Source organism: Neolamprologus multifasciatus, chromosome 18 (genome assembly GCF_963576455.1).
Source record: "Neolamprologus multifasciatus chromosome 18, fNeoMul1.2, whole genome shotgun sequence".
In the NCBI taxonomy this organism is placed as follows: Eukaryota; Metazoa; Chordata; class Actinopteri; order Cichliformes; family Cichlidae; genus Neolamprologus; species Neolamprologus multifasciatus.
Genome location: NC_140456.1, coordinates 16,554,123 through 16,574,192, shown reverse-complemented (window position 1 = coordinate 16,574,192; position 20,070 = coordinate 16,554,123). Strand labels below are relative to the sequence as shown.

The window sequence follows — 20,070 nt, the reverse complement described above, 5'->3', positions numbered from 1 at the left end:
ATCTTTAGCATTTTCTAATGATTAAACTAAAGAAATGAGAACAGATTGTTTTTTGTGATGGGCTGCTAGCAACACAGTGCCTAGGGAAACAATTTAACTTTGCTAAATCCTTTGCCAAGTTGTCTGTTATGTTGAGTTAGGTGCCTTTTGATGCTTGAATGATTGATAGTAACCAAAAAAGCATTCCTCTGAAGATGGTCAGGATTGGACTGAAAATGAGTGAAAAAGCAGCCAATGTCCACAGAAAAACCTGGAAAGACCTTCAGGAAGACTGAAGAACTATTGCTCAAAACCACTTTAAAAAATGATTTTGCCTCCTTATAACTGTAAAATAGAAATAAATGAGTGATCGGTCAAGACTTTTCTTACTAGACAGTTCAGCAAATTTAAAAAAAAAAAAGCGTTAGTATTATTATAAGAATGCAGTTTGTCACACTCACTACAAACAAATGTTTTCCAGTTTGACTCTTATTGGTGCTTAATCGTTTTAATGTGTGAAGAATGTCATTGCCACCTAGGACAAGTGCAACCAGGCAACTGTGTTAACTGAAAACTATTTTTTGCATGAGTAGTTTATAAGGCTCCACTTAACAGTGTTAAATCAGTCTGTTAGCTTGTGTGCTCATCACACCCCAGTACAAGTATAAAGATTAACTTTTTTAGTCAATAGACCAGGACGGGGCATGTTCAGGCTTAAACTGGGAGTTCATTTGCGCTCAACCTCATAACAAGCAGTGTCTCCTGAGGTCTCTCAACAACCATAAGGCTACTTAAGGAGCAACAAAAGGGGAAAATGTGTGTAGTAATGGGTTAATGAAGTATTCATTTAAAAACATGAGGGATATCAGATTCACTTCGCTTTCATATTAAAGCGGGAGTTTCCATTTGCCAGGTCATGCTCAGGCAGTGATCTGTGGGATGTCAAACAAGTCAGTGCTTCCTCCATTTTCATTTTGATAAGTTGAGTTGACAACAGTTGAGTATGGTTGAGTCATGGCATTTCACAAGTCCAAGTTCAGTCAGGTGAAAGAGGCAAAATCAGCCAGCAGTGCCAGAGACTGTTTAAGTTATGCAGTCACACAGTTGTGACTAATTACAGTTTATAATCCATCCATATCCAGGTGGTTATGATCAAACGGTTAACAAAAATGAAGCTACTGATAACAAAATCAGATGCTCATTCATACGCTTGCCTTGGACGTGAGAGATAGCATAAACTTGATAAGTTAAGAAGATGAAGCGGGAAGAAATGGCAGTTCATAGCAAAGACAAAGGGCAGTGAAAATTAAGGTGTCAATTTAATGAATCATGAAATAATCACTTAGAGATGGAAATGTTATCGGCAAGAGGAGCATTCCTCTCGATTAATTCAGACTGTAAGAAGCGGAGCTTAAAATTTATGAAAAAGCTTTAAATTGCTCATTGTTTATATTTCATATGGACATATTGTTGACTGTGCCATCATAACAAATGTGTTATATTTTTATTAATAACCTTTGATCAGTGTACAAAGAAATGTAATGTGACGTACTAATTAATAAACAGCATCTCCGTGATACAACTGCTCAGACACCTTCTGTTTAAAGCTTAATTATCTTGTATCATATGAATCCTCCTCATGCTGTAAATTCACAAGGGCCAAAGCCATTAAAACATATGCCTCATTCATATATATTTTTTAATTTTATTACCTACTTACTCCTAGCAATCAGATTTTCTGTTACATCTAATTTGACTGACACAGCAAAACCCTCCATTTCCTCTTTGCAGAGAAAACCATTTGGTAACAGCTGTAATAAATCTTCACTGAGGGTCCACATACTGCACCGCTTTAAATCACCAAGCTGCCCATGGACATATAATTGCCCAAAGGATGTTATAACTTATACACTGATGGTGGGATGATGGCAAAAGTATGTGACATGAGCAAATATTACCGTTACATTTGATGGCATAAACTGTTTTTTCTTGAAAGAAAGGTAAGCGATACCTGAGACAAAACTTGTCTGTAATCGATCTATCACATTTGGTCAGAGTAAAACATGCACAGTAGCCAAAACATGTAGATTAACTGCTATATTTGTTGCTATTCTTGTATTTTTTGAGATGCTCTGCATATCTAAGGCTATAATTTTTATCCTTTTCATTTGTTTCAGTGTAAATCTTTTTCTTTCTTTCCTTTTTTTAAAGCAAGGAAGGGAAAGAGGGAAGATGTGGGGTGTGCTATGATTATACTCAATCTCCTGGAGCAATCGCTACGAAGACATGTGTTCAATAGAATGAATGCTTTGCTGCAGGCACTTGATTGTATTGTTTCTTTGCTATTGATTTGGGGGGGCAGGCTGTGGGGGGGTAAGTGGAGGATGGGATATCAAAAGGTACCACATGAGTAGGCACAAGGATAAACAACATCTACAGCTGCAGAGTGGATATTGTTTAAAATGCAGGAGGTATAAGGGAAAAAAAGGCTCATTTAACCCCTGCTAAACAACAGAAAGCAGCACCTTGGGGTGTGAAAACTATTTTAAAATTACAGTATTTGTGACTAAGTGTGGGTTTTTCTCTGAGGTAGGCAGAGGAGCGGAATGCAAAATCAAATTAAAGATACATAAAAGATGTTATTACTTGTGAAATAAACCTGGCGATGAGGCAAAAAAAAAATCTCCACTGAAGTCATGTTACCGGTGGTAAGCAGACAAGTTTGGAGCATCCATTTTTTTACCCTGTAGGCAAATCTGAATCTGTTGTCTACACCGTTTGCATATATGAATCTACATTACAGCGGTAAGTGAGACCCCAGCCTACACACATTGCTGTGTGCGTAGGAGGGGGATAGGATGACAAGCCCAAGATACATAGTGCTTGAGTCGAGCTCACTCGGCGTTCCTTCCTTCCTGTATTTCAAAACTAACATAAATCACACGGAAAGGTAGTTTTCATGCCAATACCCACCACGTGCCGACTTATTGTCTACAGTGATGGTCCACATTGCATCGCGGTGCACAAATAATATCCTCTTCTTACCAGCTGTGAGAGCTACAACAGCAAAGAGATAGATGAAGAGGTATCTCTTTGTGCCGCATCCATTTGATTCTGCACCCCCCAGAGCTACAAGAAGAAGCCTTCTCCAGCTAATGATCCTTCACGAATTAAAAAGCTGCGGCCCTGAAACCAAAGCCCTCCCCTCCCATCCATCAGAACGTGCCTATCATTGGACCAGTCTGTATTAAATAGGCCTAATACTGTTTCCCTCACGCCCTGATGACACAAGGCTGCACACAAACTGCATAATCAGTGTGAGAGGACGGAAATCTAAAGACCAATTGATCATTAAAATTAACAGTCTTTCTATGACTGACTGAGCATCTGGTCTATGTTCAAAGGAGTAGGTTTTAATAATTGGGTGCATAACAGTAACTTAGCCGCCCTGATTACACAGGTAAATCAATGCAGGCTTGAAACGCATATAGGTAAAACCACTTCTCTCTTTTCCGTTCCTTCACACTTTACATTCAGATGTGATTACTGTGTCAGAGAAAATATCTGTCTTTAATTTACAGGCTGTGTTTATAATGACAAATGGCATCACATGGCAAGGTTTTTTTCTGTCACCCACAGATTTGCCCAAAGAGCATTTATCATGGGTGGACAGGCTTGTTTGCCGTATGCTATTGGTCATGGCAGCTTGAGAGTAATAGGTGGAAAGCCAAGTCCTCTTCCACTGCCGTGTCCCGGCACTTCTCAGAGGCACCCAAACCCGCTGTAATCTCTCACACGAGTGAACTTAAATTAAATTGAAATTCTCAGGTGTCAGAAATGTATAAGTGCCCTCTTTGCAATGCTACTCTTAAGAGCTCACAGGCATGATTTTCTAGCTTTCTTAGATGCCTGAAGATGAATGAATGACAGCTCTCATTTATTGATGTTCAGTTATGCAATCATATGAATAAAGTGTGTTTATAGTTGGGCGCCTTAGTCATTTTGGAATAAATGCAGCTGAATATGTCGTCAATGGGAACAAAAATAAAATAACATATCGCAGAACACAGACAAGTGTCCACTGAGCCTTAATCTGGAGGCTCGTCTCTGCTGCAGATCTGGACCAAGACAGATAAATAGATTGTTTGCTTGGACTAAGTGAATGATTTGGGGCACAGTAGTTACTATGTAATGGAAAGCACACAGCCCATGTGTGTGTATGCCCCTCTGTATAGTTAGTAGGATTTCCCAGCACACTGTTAATTAATTCATTTGCCTCGTTTCCCAGGATGGATCATATGTTTTTAGTATGTTGTGTTTAATGCAAATCCAATTCTAAAGAAGTTATCATGCTGTGTAAAATGTTAATGAGTTTGTCAAGTGGTGAGCCAGGACCCAAATGCAGATCCAGAAAGGCTGAACTAATCCTGGCCAAAGAGACACTAAGGAACAAAGGAACATACTGTTCAGTCACAAAGACCAGGTCACTGAACAGTATGTTCTGACAAAGACAACAGTGAAGACTCAGACAACATCTCACCCAAGGTCCCCGTTACAGACTGTTAAAAAGAAGGGTGGATGCTGCACAGTGGTAAATATGGCCCTGTCCCAACATTTTTAATGCATTGCTCTCAGGAAATTAAAATAGAAATCTTGTTTATTTCCTAAAATGGTAGATTGTCTAATTGTTTAAACATGTTTTCTATGTTCAATAGAGATCAAATTATGGGTTTCATAACCCATAATTGAATGCATTCTATTTTTCTTTACTTTTCATCCAGCAGCCCAACATTTTTGGAATTACACTTGTGTATTGTTGTGTTTTCATTTCAGCCAGTCGATATGCCAGATATGTACATGCTGTACCTTTAATGTTGTGTTGTTTTTAAATAAAAACACAGAGTGCGGTGTGATTATGTAGCACCTTTGTAGCCAGCCAAGTTCTACAAACAGCTTTATTGTTTCTCAATCATGCATTCACACCTAAACACTCACATGCCAATACTATGCAAGATACTGAGCTGCCACTGGTAGCCGCCTAAGTGTCTTCCCCGAGGATACATTGGAACTTTAAGGAGCTGGGAATCAAACCACAAACCCTGCAATTTCTTTCCACCAAGCTTTAATATTTGAGCCATGGCTTCCCAGTTTTTAACTTTATGAGATTCACATTTCCAATGCAATCCAATTTACTCTGGCACAGAAGCACAGCCGTATTCTGCTTTACTGAAGCTTATGAATACTAGTTTCTGCAGGATGTTACTTCACATATGTTTTCTAAGGTTTTAATACAATGCATCACAACCTCAGTAATATGTGTAATATCCTCCCTTTCATGTGTGTAAATCATTGCAATCTGCAGCCTCAATATTATACAGAAAGTCATAGTTCTCTGATAGCATCAGGCAAATGTGGACAGTATTGTGTTTGTGAGATAAAAACTATGGCTGGGCTATTGCATTGGGTTTTACAAGGCAGCTAAATAAAGAGATCACTGAGTGTATTATGTAGAATAAACTTTTCTTCTCCCTATCACATTCATTTCAGACACAATAGAAACGATGTTTTGGCCCTGGTTAAATAAACATTGCCACCTGCTGCCAGCCCTTAATAATTGAAACATGGCACAAAAAGATTTTTTCTAAGAATTGCTTTTTTTCCCCATTCACTATGTCAGTCCACTGCCTGACATTTAACTTTGCTGTCATACTCCAACAGATTGCTTAACTGAAAGGGAGAAAAGTGTCTTCAGCTATATCATCAAACATTTAGCTTTTCTACTTTGTGTTTTACAGATATACACAGCCAGTGCAGTTGTTTAAATGTAAAAGCTCCATCTCTGTTGGAGAAGCAGCTGAGGCATTGAAGACGGTACTACCCAGGGGGTGCAGTCAGCTTGTGGGGACTGTGACGATGGCGAGCGTTTGGTGGATGAACAGTGGAGATGCGCAGCAGATAGCTGTGAGGCACTCAGGAGAGCTCGTTAAGGAGGCAGCTGAAAAGGATAATGGAAGCTTGTCACTTTACTGTCTGTTAAAAGGCTCAGACACGCACGAAATACTGCTCTGAGAGTAGACGTGCACCCAATACAATAAGCTCCGGTGCTTTTTGCGCCCTCAAGGTAATATCAAAAGTGGCGAAATTGGGACAGAGACAGAGATACACAGATATCAGTGAAGCTGTAAGAAATCGGAGGTAGCAGGAGAGGTCTGGTGTTATTACTTTTTTTTTTATCGCCCAAAACAATTTCCAGTTGTCTGATTTCCAAAACATGTTTCAGACACTGTGCACTATAACATTTGAGAAATCGGCGATCCACTTAACTTTAACTTAAATAAACTTCATGCAACCTCAGTTTAGTGAAATTATTTGTAAATAAATGCAATTATTTTTAATATTAATTGCAAAGTCATTGCTGAAGTGTTCTTGACTTGGCTTGCAAATTATTACATGAAAACAACTATGAAGGCAAAACATACAGACGACCAAAAAGAAGTAAATAAACTTTAACAACTAGAATAAATTGAGTAAAATGAATTCGTTTAAGTTAAATAAGGAGAGCGTTTGCGTTTACAGCTTGAATTCCTTTGGAAAATTGCTGTTGAGGGTGAAATGCTTCATATTTATAAGCCTCAATGTGCTTGCTTCTGTCCTGCTTGGTTAACCGCTAGAAAGACTGATTTAGTTAATCCCGGGGGAATAAGAGAAGAAGGGTTCCCAGCGGGGTGTTCGCATGGATTAATGTCACAGGTTGTAGCTGAGTGAATGTTTACTTGCCCAGTTTAATTGAATTCCTCATGCTTTATACACAGCCATTACGGGTCGCAGATAGCCTGATTAGTTAACTCAAGCTTGCATCCCATTGACAGTTCTCTTCCACAGCAAACAATCAGATGTAATAAGGAAAGATTCTCGCAATCAGTAAAACTACTGACTCTAATTCCCCTGATTCCCAAGTGGACTTATGTCCTCATTTATTTTATCTCAGCTTAAAGGTGCCTGTCAGATATACACAAAGAAGGTAATTGGTTTCAGTGTGTTGTTCCCACACACAAAGTGTCTGTCACGCCTCAGCTTACCAGAGGAGAAAACACATTTGTCTTTGAAGGTTTATTAACAAAACCAGGAGACAAATTTAAATATGTAAACAAGTAACTTCTGCAGTTTATCCAGTGCACGGATGACTGGGCAGATCTGTTTATGTAGCACTTTTCAAACATCAAAGAATTAAAATTACTTTAAGAAGTGTACAAAAATATTAAATCAGCATTTAAGATTTATTACAATTAGATCTTATAAAATACAAATACATAAGGAAACTAATGGTAATGCTGTTGGTGGAGTGAAAAACATCAATCATCAATCAAAATAAAATAGCAATAAAATTAAATTAGATGCCCAAATCTCCAAAAATAGAGTGAAATTAAGACTTTTTTCCTTTTGTTATTTTGCAATTAACAAGAAAGTCCACTAAATAAAGACAATTTATAAAGGTTGTTCCTTACAAGCCTATTCAAAAGGTCCTCCTTGTCTGTTTTTACCTGAATTAAATGTCATCACGTCTTCTTATTTACTTTCTCTAACCAATGGCACAGCAGGGAATGTGTTACAATTTGCGAAAGAAGTAAACACATGTCTAAACCGAAACAACACAATGAATACCAGAGGTGGGACGGAGTGACTGATTGCCTCTGTCAGCCTTTAAAGTCGAACATCCAGCCAGCATAGGTGTCAGACGTCCCTCTGAAGGTCTCCTAGCCAGTCTCCCCGAGAGAGAAGTGAGCAGACAAAAACCAAGCAGCACTTCATGGTCATCAGCCTTTCCAGTAATTCTGTCTTTCTCCTCTGTTTCATTTTCCAGACAACTTTTAGACAGCTATCAAAACAATCAAGCTCCTTCCAGTAGTATATTAATTGGTCTGAAGCAATTTATAGCCACTATAATTAATGGCTGTGGGTGTGAGTCACAAGCAAGCTTGCGCTCTCCGTGCAAACTTTACGCCTAGGCATTAATGCGAAGAGGGAGTAATTCTTTATTGACGTGCACTGTCCAATTCCTCTTTTTGATTGTCAGTGCTAATCCAGTTAGCTGACTTATACTGCAGTGCAAAGACAGGCACGGAGGACATTAGACTGTGGGGCCGCCAAAATTCTCAAGTCTATTTACTGGTATCAGCATTGCTATAAAGATATCATACTGACTAAATACAGCAAACTACTTAGCTATAATGATGAGTGATAAATGGATTCCATCAGTCAACATCACAACAGATACTTCATGAATTTATTATGATTAAGAAGTAGGATGAGCGTGTTTCTCTGCTTGACAGAGGGGCAGAACAGAAGAGCCTTGTCCAAAATATTTGTTCAGTCAGGGTTCAAAAGCGCCTCACGGTCTTCACCACTGAATAGAATGTCTAAACTCTGCCTATTTACCAAAATGTAAAATCGACTGCTGTCGCTGTTCCCCAATTATTTACGTGACAACAACAGAGTACAGTTCATCTGCTAAGATGCTTCCAGCTTCCAGTTTGGATTCGGGAGACAGACACCCTCTCACTTTTAAGATTTGGCTTAAAACTTTTTTTTTTAAATAAAGCATATAGTTAGAGTTGGATCAGGTGGCCCTGAATCCCCTCTTAGTTACACTGCAATAGGTCTACGCTGCTGCGGAATTCCCATGATGCGTTGAGTGTTTCTTCTTCAGTCACTTTTTTCACTCACTACCTCTCTACATTTAATTATTAGTTATTATTAATCTCTGGCTCTCTTCCACAGCATGTCTTTTGTCCCGTCATCATTCGCTCACCCCCAAACCGGTCGCGACAGATGGTCGCCCCTCCCTGAGCCTGGTTCTATCGGAGGTTTCTTTCTGTTAAAAGGGAGTTTTTCCTTCCCACTGTCACCAAAGTGCTGACTCGTATGACTCATATTAATGTTGGGGTTTTCCCTGCTTTATATTATAGTAGGATCTTTACCTTACAATATAAAGTAACTTGAGGCAACTGTTGTTGTGATTGGTGCGATGTAAATAAAATTGAATTAGAATGCAGACCTTCAGTTCAGTTTATTTTGTCAAACTACTCTTTCCATGGTCAAAGTAACAATGGACTGCTCAAGACTGTCCTCTTCTCTTTTTTCTTTACTTTTAAGGTTCATTTGAAGTAGAAATACTATTAGATATTCACAGACAGCCATTCGATCATACTGAGAACTGCAATGTCATGACATTGCATAGCTGCAAAGGATATTTTTTTCCTCCCACATATTTTGAAGGGTGGAAAACAAAAGAGTGTAACAGTCTTTGACTTTGCAAGTTTCTCTTGTTTGTACAGTTTCACGTTGCCTAACCACACAACACATACGTTACCTGTCTGGTGCACAGACTGTATAGATGTAGCCATCTTGCCTTTCCCCAGTGATTATAGATGTCTTGTTATGAAGCCTCAAGCTGAGCATTTTTGCTGTACATGTAGCTACCTCGGTGTTTTGAAATCGGACGAGACAAACAAAGAGTGCATCTGACTGAGAAGCAGAAAGACAGTGCACAGACGTGGGTAGTGACTTGTCAGTTACAAAGCATTCCCCCTGCTTTATTGCCTTTCTCAACACTAAATGGGGCAATAATAAACATTGCTCATATTTTTTTCTGTAAGATGCTGGAGTTGCATGGAAACGTCATGACCCATATGAAGATTTAAAATTGTAATTTTGTTGCAAAAACATGAAGGATGAAAAAAGCTGCAGCCTTCAATGCTAAGTGTCTTATTTTCCCTTCTTATAGAGCAAATGAAAAGAACGTCTCTCATATTGTCTGTTACTCACCAAACATGCAAAACAGCACGACTGTCATGTTTTCTTTCTTTCCTTGGTTCCTTTGATTTCTCAGATTATTAAAATAAGTGGTCACTGTCCAGCCTACAATGCGAGAAAGACTGCTCTCTTAACGGTGGCTTGTAAGTCCTTGGCTTCAGAGTTCTGGGCTTTTGCTGCCAAATGGATTTTTAAAATTATGATCCTGCCTACGTTATTGGATCAACCTACAGTGAGTTGTTTTGCAGTAAGATACCATTTTGATGCCTCATATTAGTGTGTCTAAAACAAAATGAATATCTGGATCTGAAAAAAGATCTTTTTTTTATAATTGAAATTCCAAAAGATTAACTTTCGTATATTCTCTATTCATTACATGTAAAGTGAAGCATTTCAAGCATTTGGTGTTTTAATTTTGATGATTATGTTTTATAGCCCATGAAAACCAGAACCCCAGTAACTCAGATTATTAGTATATTGCCTAAGAGCAATCACAAAACAAGAATTTACAATACAGAAATGTCATGTACTCAGTACTTGGTTAGGGCTACATTTCCTCATGAGCTCCTGCATCGGTGTTGTGGAGATGATCAGCTTGTGGTACAGCTGAGGCGTGACTGAAGCCCAGGCTGCTTTGATGGTATTTTGAGGTCAGGTGTTTCTCGTGGTCTTCTCTGTGGGTTCAGGCCAGGAGAGCTGACTGGCCAAATATGTTCAGTAATAACATGGTCAACAAACCTTTTGATACTAGGTTTGGCACTGTGGCGAGGTGCTAAATCAGCATCTCCATAAAGCTTGTCAGCAGAGGGAACCATCAGGTTGTCTAAAATGCTCTGGTAGATTTCTGGTTTTCTCTGTATTATTGTTGGGTCTTTGCCTGAGAATGTGAAGCACCCTGAGGCGACTGCTGTTGTGATTTGGCACTATATAAATAAAACTGAATTGAATTAAACTAAAAATTTGAAATGTCACCTTGCACTTTTAAACACCTTGGATTATATGCCTCTTCACTCGTCCTGCAGACTCTAGGACCTTGATTTACAAGTGAACTTTCTGAAACCAGGACTTTAGACCACTGAACAGTCCAGTTCCTTTTTCTCTTTACCAGGATAAGATGCTTCTGACACTGTCTGTGTTTCAGAAGTTGCTTCAGATTAGGAATGTGATATTTGTTCCTCCTGTCCTGAAGACATTTGTGCATTGTGACTCTTGATGCACTGACATCGGCCTCAGTTCACGTCCAAGTCCTTGGACGTTCTTTTCTTTACAATCTTCACAAGGCTGTGATCATCTGTGTCGCCTGTACACCTTTTTCTGTGACGTTCCCCCTCCAGTGATCTAAATAAGCTTTAATAAAGCAGTCTGCAAACTTTTCAGTACTAACCTTCTGTGGCTTAACCTCCTCATGGAGGATGTTGTCGATTGTCATCTGGACAACTGTCAAGTTAGCAGCCTTCCCCATGATTGCTGTTACGTTTACTGAACAAAGCAGAGAAATACATGCCATGTATACTGTGTGAAAGACAATTTACTCAAATTGTAAATTAAATATTCTAATAATTTGAAATATTTCTGATCAAAATTAAAACAAACAAGATTGGAATATTTCACGTTGTATGTAATGGATATTGAATATATGAAAGCTTTCCCTTTTGGAATTTTGGAATTTTCCTAGTTGGGTTGACTCAGCCTGATGGGATTTTCAATAAACATTCTTCTCTATAAGAGGTACAACACTTGGACTCAGTTAGAGCCAGCACTTTGCTAAATTTGGCTGGACACCAAGAAAAGGACAGAGAAAGCTATATTTAGAAACATCTCTCAGACCTAGAGACACACACAGTGTCCATGTTATCGGTGATTTCATCAAGTGGAGCTTCAAGTGGAGCTTCCTGGATATTTTTCTTGTGTTCATGGAGTCAGTGAACTTTTGAACAATGGACCATTCACTGTAATTTCCTGGAGACCTGAGCCCTTCGGGCAGGGGGGTAAGCTCCAACAATACCATGTAACACAAATTCCACTAAGTCAGCAAATTACAATCCTCCCCTTCATTATCCAGGTGGCCCTGGAGAAAAGTGTCTATTATCACAGGTTAAGGATCACCTCACATACGGGTAAAAGTAACCATTGATTCGATTTTAAGATGGACGTTTAATTTTAAGTTTCATCCTCAAAGATTAGAGAATTAAAGTGCTTCCTAGAAAGTGACCTGGACTTTTCTTATTCTCTCTTGAAGCTGAAGTAGTCCCTCATTCGTCAGACTTAAAAGGTCGTCTGGTGATGACAGCACAGGTTACAGGCTTGTCTCGTGTATGACTTTGAGGAAAATGGAGTTATTCAGAAAAATAGAATATTGTCTTATTTGAGAATAAAATGCTACAGCAGTGTTCTCTGACCCTTAGACAAACCTGTGAAATTAGTTTTATACATTTTTGAAAAGTTCACTCTTTGAAGAGGCCGGATCTTCGCACCATGCACAAAAATGTATCAGATGGATTTTTTTTGTTGTTGTTTTTTAAGATTTGCTTCTTGAGAGCGTTGTTTCCAAACTGCTCTCTTAAAAGGATAAGGGAAAAGTCACCTTTTATTCCCCTTAACTGTGCTTAGAGCTACAGTAATTGCTGTCTTAGATGGACAGAAATTAATTTTTGAAAGCTCTTTGAAGTACCCACAGTGAAGCTTTTCAGCCTTTCATACTCAGTGTGATTACTTTGGCAGCTGTATGAAGAACGCCGCTTGTGCCTGATGAATAACTGTCAGCATGGAGTTAGGCATTAAAACAAACTGGGGAGGGTTTCTGTCATTTCTACGAAATACAAAGATCGTTGTCTCCTCTGAAGCCGTAATGCTGTGTGAAGCAAAGATACAGTGTACACCACTGCATCTTTGCAAGCGCCAATTCGAGCACCTTCCTTTTGCTAGTGTGACACCCATTTTGTCAAGGATTCTCCTGTGCTTGGGTCAATACTGAAATATTGAATTTCCTCATTAATCGCTGCCCATTTCCTGCTTGCCATAAGAGAAAGCAGCTGCGCTGTACACTCACTGAGGCCACAGACTCTGATTATCGCCATTTAAAAATCTGATCACTTCTTATGAAGTGAAAGTGGACCAGCGGATGGTAGCCGCAGATACTGCACTGGCATTAAAATGTGTGAGTATTATGTAGTCCTGGCTTATTCAGATGACCAGTGAGTACTTCTGCATAAGTGCAGAATGAAATAAAGGCAAATCTAAAATTGTTTTTGCACCATAGAAGCTCATAGAAATGAGGTGTACACACGGGTGTTCACAGACGCGGACTACACCTTTCTTGGCTGCTGCCTCAAAGCACATTGTGCGCTGTCTATCTTGCGTGCTGCACAATATCGTTTAATATTTAGTATCTACTGTTATCTACTGCTAGCTAGTTTATTGTGATGGTGCTGTTTTTATTATGTTGCTCTTTTTTTTGTTTGCTTTCTCTTCTGTTTTTTTTTCTCCATACAGGTGATCCAGGTGTTTTGTTTGTTTTTCTTTCTTCCTTCCCCCTTTCTCACCATCTCTTCTCCCCTCTCGTTTTCTTTCTCTCCCTCTCTTTCTTTCATTCTTTCTCCCTGTCCTATCCCCCAGTCATGTCTGTCCCGTTTGTAGCAACCGAAAATAAAATAAATTCATAATTATAATAAAGGTCAATCAAATGGACCAATGGCCATGATGATCCACTCGGTAAAATAAATCCGCTTGGCATCTTTCTTGGCCTTAAGACAACAATTCTGATGGCTAAAGATCCAAATGGGACACACAAAAAAAAAAAGAAAAAAAGAAATGAGGTGTTTTGATTGCAAAAAGAAAATAAAATGGTGCTGGTCAAAGGGGAGCTCTTTTGTTAAACTGCAGCTCCTTGTTTTTATTCCGGCTGCCCCTAACAAATAGAAGGTTTTGAGGATCAGTGTTTGCACATTTGCACAAATTCCATTCATTTTTGCTCTGTTCTGATAAACTATTTACATAATCAAGTCATCATTTGAGTGCTTAAAAAAATTAAACATCCACTGCTTCAGGCCTGAACTGTGAATGTCTGTTGAAATTCCAAAGTTGAACTGAATTAAATATTTTGGAATAATGGACTTTTGTTGGACAAAACAAGCCATTTCCTGCAACACGCCTTGGGAAATTGTAATGGACATTTTTAACGGTTAATGCTTTATGATTTACATCATTGGTTCTAATGGAAATAACATTATGTGCAACCCAACAACAGTCTGTCAGTCACAGCAGTTGCATTTGCACACTTTGAAGAGATTGACAATGGTTAAAAGTTCTGGGAAAGAAGAGAAAGCAGACTATGAGTTTGGATCATTGAGTGGCTTTTCTTATTTGTTTTCTTCTGTTTTTTTCTTGTTTTGTTTTTGTTTTTTGCTATTTAGCATTCAGTCCCTCCAGTCACTAAAAGACATCATCACTTAGGCAAACTCTAAAGCCTAACTCCCAGACAGTTCGGGGGTCTGAGGTTTAAAACATTTTGAGATGAATTCCAGCATCCAGCTCTCACCCTGCATTTTAATGAGCCTATTTGCATACTTGTTCATCATTATCTCTGTAAAGCTTATTGATGTGAAAAGTGTCGTCACATTAATGTGTTAGCTCAGCACTTTCAAACTTGGCTCCTTTTCTATATTTTGATTTTGGAAATACATGAAAGGACTTGTCGACATGTGATGAGAGGAATGAGGGAAGACAGTTGGGCAACACTTACATAAAGTCACTGTGGCTTGAATTCTACTCATGCAGGACATTGTACCTCCCAGCTGTGACTGCTGGCCTTCCTGCCACAAAGATAGCAAGCTAATTAGGATTTTCGGAAGATTTCGGATGGGCAGGTTTGACACTTTACCTCCACAGTCAGTATTTAAACGAACCTTATACTTTTTCAAATGATGTTCCAGTAGTCACCTATAACATTCCCTTTGTCAGATTCAGCACTGACAGTCTCGACACGGTCGGATCTGATATCAGTAACCATGACACGTGTGAATCCAGCCTCAGCGCCGTCTTCTTCTTGCTGTAGAGTGAAAGAAGGTGCTCCCAGGCCACAGAGAAGCCATGATGTACTGAACTGCTGATTTCTTGCGGCAGTGCATTAACCAGTACACTTAACTTAAAGCAGCTGGAAAAACTCCACAGTGTATTGATTGAGCAGTGGCTTGCACTTCACTTAGAGTGCACCTATTAATTACACAAATGCACCGTGACAACTTTAGCGTTTGTTGTAGTTGAAGAAAGATAATTCCATTTCCCGAGAGATGATAGAGAAGAGCGGAGATGGTACTTACACAACATCAGTGCCGATTTTACTGAAAGCATAATGAAGAAGTCTCTAATGAATTCACAAACAGAAAGTCTCAGTGCCTCAGCAAACTGTGTGTACATTAAGTCATGGTTTAAAGATACTTTCTTTAAGTTGTTCTATCTGAACCCTTATAGTTTCACATTTTTATGCTTTTTTTTTTCTCCTGTTGGTTGAGGGAGTGGTTCCTGTTCTTTCTCCTTTACTAAATGCTATCTTCAAGGTTTAAGAGCTTTCTGGTTCCCTTTTTGTTTTTATGTACACATACCTCAATGCTCGACTAAAGTGTGCTACACCTTTAAAATATTTTCTGAACTTCTTGATTTCTTAAGAACTCCCATCGAGGTTTGAGGTTGTTTGTCTGTTATTTTATTGCATGTGTCAAATTTTAAATGTTATTTGGTGGGAAATTCCAGCAGGCTGCTGGCCAACAAACAAATTATTAGTTTTTGTTGCATCCTGATGTTGCAACATAGCGTGTTGCCCGTCATTTCATGTCACGAACCCTCACTCTGACCTTTTATGTGTTATTTTAGTCTATAGAATATTTATTTGTAAAAATAATGAGCGAAATGCGCCCCCACCGGCATGCTATTCATACACAATCCTATAATATTACATTGTTTGTTTTGAATTCAGGAATAGATTTAAAATTAAAGGGATATTGCAGCAATTTTCACTAAGCGCATTATTTGACCTTAATCACTACAAACAAATATTTGCATATTTGGTTCCTGCTGGTCGTTTGCTTTGTAGGCTTGAGCTTAATCTGGAGACTGAAAAAACACCACATTCTGACTGCAGCTTAGTTTTGTTAACACTAAAACATTTTGTTCAATTCAGTCAATTTTATTACTTACTGAATTTAAGGCCATGTTAAATGACTTGACGTGCTGACTGCAGATGTTTTGCCTGAATATTAATATCTTTGTTTCTGGCAATAGAACATTACTTTTACTAAGGCATTTGTTCTTTATTGACACTGAAGTTTATACATTTGGGTTGTGGTTATTTAATTTATTAATTCATTCATTCATGTATTTATTTTGCCAGTACTTAACTGGTGTATGGATTTATATATCTATGTGCCATTAATTTATATTAATGTACACAACTTATGACTGTACTGCTGTCCTTCTTGGACTGGACACTCTAAAAAATCCTTTTAATCTCAAGAGTTTTATTAAAGGTTAAAAAATAATAAGCAATTATTCCACCTTTATATTGTAAGGTGAAGAGCCCACTATATTAGAAAACCAGAGGCTCTCTTATGAGCAACACTTGGGAGTAGTAGTGAAGAAGAACTCCCTTTTAATAGGAAGAGACCTCCAGCAAAACAAAACTAGGCTCAAGGAGGGACAGAAAGCTACCAACAACCAGTTGAGGGGTGAGGGGAAAGAGAGAGAAAAGAGAGAAGAGAGAGAAAGATTAAAACACACAAATAGTTGGCAAGAAAAGGCAAAAGATAATGCTGTACATCTATAAACAATGACCGAAGGGTGAACAGGAAGTTTATCCCTGGATATGTGCAGCTACACAGGAATAATTGAAAAAAATCAGCTGTTGGCCCAAGAGGTTAAGTCAGCAGACTAGCCAGTGGGTTTGCATTCAAGCCTTATATTCATGGACATTACAGTTTGTGTCACACTGATCACAGAAAACATGACAAAAAGCATAGTGCTGGACACCTTTTTTAATCAAAGAAATGCAAAACAAAATGATAAATTGCACTATGCATGCAAAAGTAAGTACCGTCAGTACTTACTGCATATGACTGATGGTGTACGTACAGTCCGTTTCCGGCTGGCACACATTAAATGATAGAGTTAGGGCTATGACAGTGTTAAGTGCATATGGGGAGGTAACAACTTAATTAATAATGTTAGAGCTCTTAAAGCTGCACCGATCAATATTTTTACATTACCCGGGGAGTAAATGACGGTGAGTAATGAGCAATGTTGTTGTGTTGTTTGTCGTAATGTAACCAAGAGTCACCCTGCAGTTTACCCTCAAAGTGTTTTAGTGCCTTCAGTTCATTCGTTCGGGCGTATTGCCCACAGCCTTTCTTTCCACATTCATTTCCACTGCTTTCACAAGCATCAGGAGGCAGATTTTCTTTCATGAAAGTCTGGTTCAGAATGATTCGCCTGCCTCCAAACTGCAGAGAAACAAAAATTAGCAACTAGCTGGTGAACATTGTGAAACTGTTGTCAGGTGAAGAACCAGATATTTCTCCTGAGAGTTGGTGGGGACCAAAACAGAGGTGAGAGGGAAAATTAGAGTCAGAGATGTGTTGAAGCAACATCTTAAAATTTACAGGGAGCTTGCTATTGGACTTCCAATTGGTTGCAAATCCTTTGTAACATGGTTGTTGTTAGATGTGATGAATAAGTTCTGCTGTTCCACCCACAAAAAGCAAAATCCATATTTGATTTTAATTTTTAATTTTTGATGATCTCCCATGTGAGGTCGTCTCCTTTTGCATCTCCTTTGCACATGCTGCTTAAAGTCCAGTTTTCACCACATATGATGGTGAGTGGCGATTGTGTTGGTGTAGCCAATAATCTCCTGCCTTTTTAATACACTATGAGGGGGGCACACAATGGCATGTACTACAGAGGAGGTCGTTGGGCTGATTGGTGCCAGACCTCGGCTCAGTCGTTTTGGTTTCCACCCAGCTCTCGTTACTCGTACAGATTCTTGGCATGGAACTCAGGCCATTTTCTCTGTGCACAAGTTTTAGGTATTTTGTGAAGTTATAGACGTACAAGTGGAAGTATTCAGAACAGGATTTGAATAGATCGATCGAATAATGTTGGCACACAGTGCTGAAGTGCTCAAAGAGACAAATCAAAGTCAGCTAATATTTTTACTGGGTTGCTGAACCTTTTAGATGCACATATCATGAATACAAGACAATACGACTCACAGAAGTCAGCTGTCACTCGCAGCAACTAAAGGAAGTAAGTGCACATAGCTGAATAAAGAAGAGGAACAATAAAGTGAGATGGAGGCATCAAAAAAGCACAAGGAAGTAGATATAAATCAGTAAATATAAGAGATTACTTAGTAGGGAAAGAAAGCTGGTCTGAACTGGTTAACCAGCCTTGTTATAAGTAGTCCTGGCAGGCCATTAAAGCTGTGGCTGAGGTCCCAGCATCAGTTACCTTATTAACTTGGCTTTAAATGAATGCTCCTCTAAGCTGATCAATTCTAGTCGAGACAGATTCTCGCCAGTGTGAACTGAAGTAGCCTCAGGCTCACATTCTGCAAATATACACCTCTGTCCATGAGTTAAAAAATATGCAGGAGGGCGCATTAATAATTGATGCAGTTACAAAACTCATGATAAGGAGACTGCGGCAGGAGAGAAGAAGATGTTTGCTTTAAACTTAAAGGATCAGGTACATGTGTACTGACAAGAACCTAGTGTACTTATTTTAACCCATTTCAATGGTTTAAAAGAAATAAGTCAGATATGTATGTTACCCTCTAACATAATGCTTTGTATGTAAAAATTCTGTCTGGAGGAATTAAAAGTTAACTGAAAACCATGAAAGAGCAAAACTTTGACCTTTCAGAACAATCCCTATGCATGTGCTATTAAAGAAAGCACTAAATTATTACTCCAGTATAGCTTCTAAGGTGTGTGGCATCTCAAGCTAAATGTGAAGCTAATTGAGAATTCATCACATGTTGTAGCTTTAAAATGTCAGCTGGCTGTCAAACAGCCACGTTTTTATCTGCATGACATCATATTTATGATGTCTCCGAGGGTTTTGACCGGCTGACACTGATTAAATGACAGTGAATCATTCAGTTTGAGATAAAACAGTAAAAGTCCCCAATGCAAGTGTTAAAGGGAAGTATTCACAAGTTAACACAAATAAATGTCTGGAAGCTTCCACTAGAAAAGGAATTTTAACAGAAGAGAATAGTATTTGAGTACCAGAGGTCAGTAATGTGCCTTACTTTCACGTTTGCCTTTCTGCTGCATCAATCTGGACTCTATCCACTGCTACCCGCGAGGGAAGTGAGGCTTACTTCCCAGTTGAAATTCTATCTCTTGCGTTCAATGTGCCCTCTAAGATCTTATTGTGGAATGGTTGATATTACAGTTCATTGCTGCTTCCCAGCTCCAGATATCCAACCCTTTCCCCTCCCTCGGGTGGGAAAGGGAAACCAGACACTGTCTTGTCCAGCCTCCCCTTGGTTGGCTAAACCTCTCTGCTACCATCAGTTTTCGTTAGGGCACCGCTGCAGCCACACGACATCTGACAACTGCAAAACTTGACTGAGGAAAAATTTGGAGAAAATGGGAGCTCCAGAGGAGGAAGCGCCACGTCCCCCATCAGACATCACTGTTTTCGGGGCCAACTGTACGCTCCACGGCCTGAGCCACATATTTCTGCCCGGTGGAGTGACTTTCCGGCGGTTGCTCTGGGCTGCTGCATTCAGCGCCTCGCTTTCCATCTTCCTGCTCCAAGTGGCCGACCGTGTGATCGAGTATTATCAATACCCCCATGTTACAATTCTGGATGAAATGGACAGTCCCGTCATGTATTTCCCAGCCATAACCCTCTGCAACTACAACACCTTTCGAAAGTCCCAGCTCCGGAGGAATGACATCTTCTGGATGGCTGGACTCCTGGGTGTGGAACAAGGAGACTTTGATGATTTCATGGCCGCTATAGGGCAACCCACAGACAGCAACACCAAGTTTTTCCCCAGCAAGACCTTCAACATGCTGGAGTTTGTGCAGAGGACTAGTCATAACATAGAGGAGATGCTGCTTGACTGCAAATACAGAGGCAAGGACTGTGGTCCAGAGAACTTCACCACAGTAAGTAAGGCTCCTCATGTAGGTGTCACCTCTAGTGAGATCAGTGTAGCCACTTCTCAATCATTTAGGGCTAAAACAAAAAAATCCCAAGCAAGATCACAAT

General features: G+C 39.3%; 1 protein-coding gene across 3 annotated transcripts in view; it reads left to right on the top strand.

Annotated features, from left to right (window-relative positions):
- The window catches only part of asic1c (acid-sensing (proton-gated) ion channel 1c), a 99,768-nt gene that overhangs the window by 49,452 nt on the left and 30,246 nt on the right, over positions 1-20,070 (top strand). Inside the window, exon 1 of one of the 3 annotated variants that reach the window (XM_085139874.1) lies at positions 2,343-19,967. The exons of the other annotated variants lie outside the window; for them this stretch is intronic. Within the exon in view, the coding sequence (XP_084996000.1) occupies positions 19,440-19,967 (528 nt within the window). The 5' untranslated portion in view covers positions 2,343-19,439. Of the gene's footprint in view, positions 1-2,342; positions 19,968-20,070 lie in introns of those variants that run through there. 3 annotated transcript variants of the gene reach the window in all.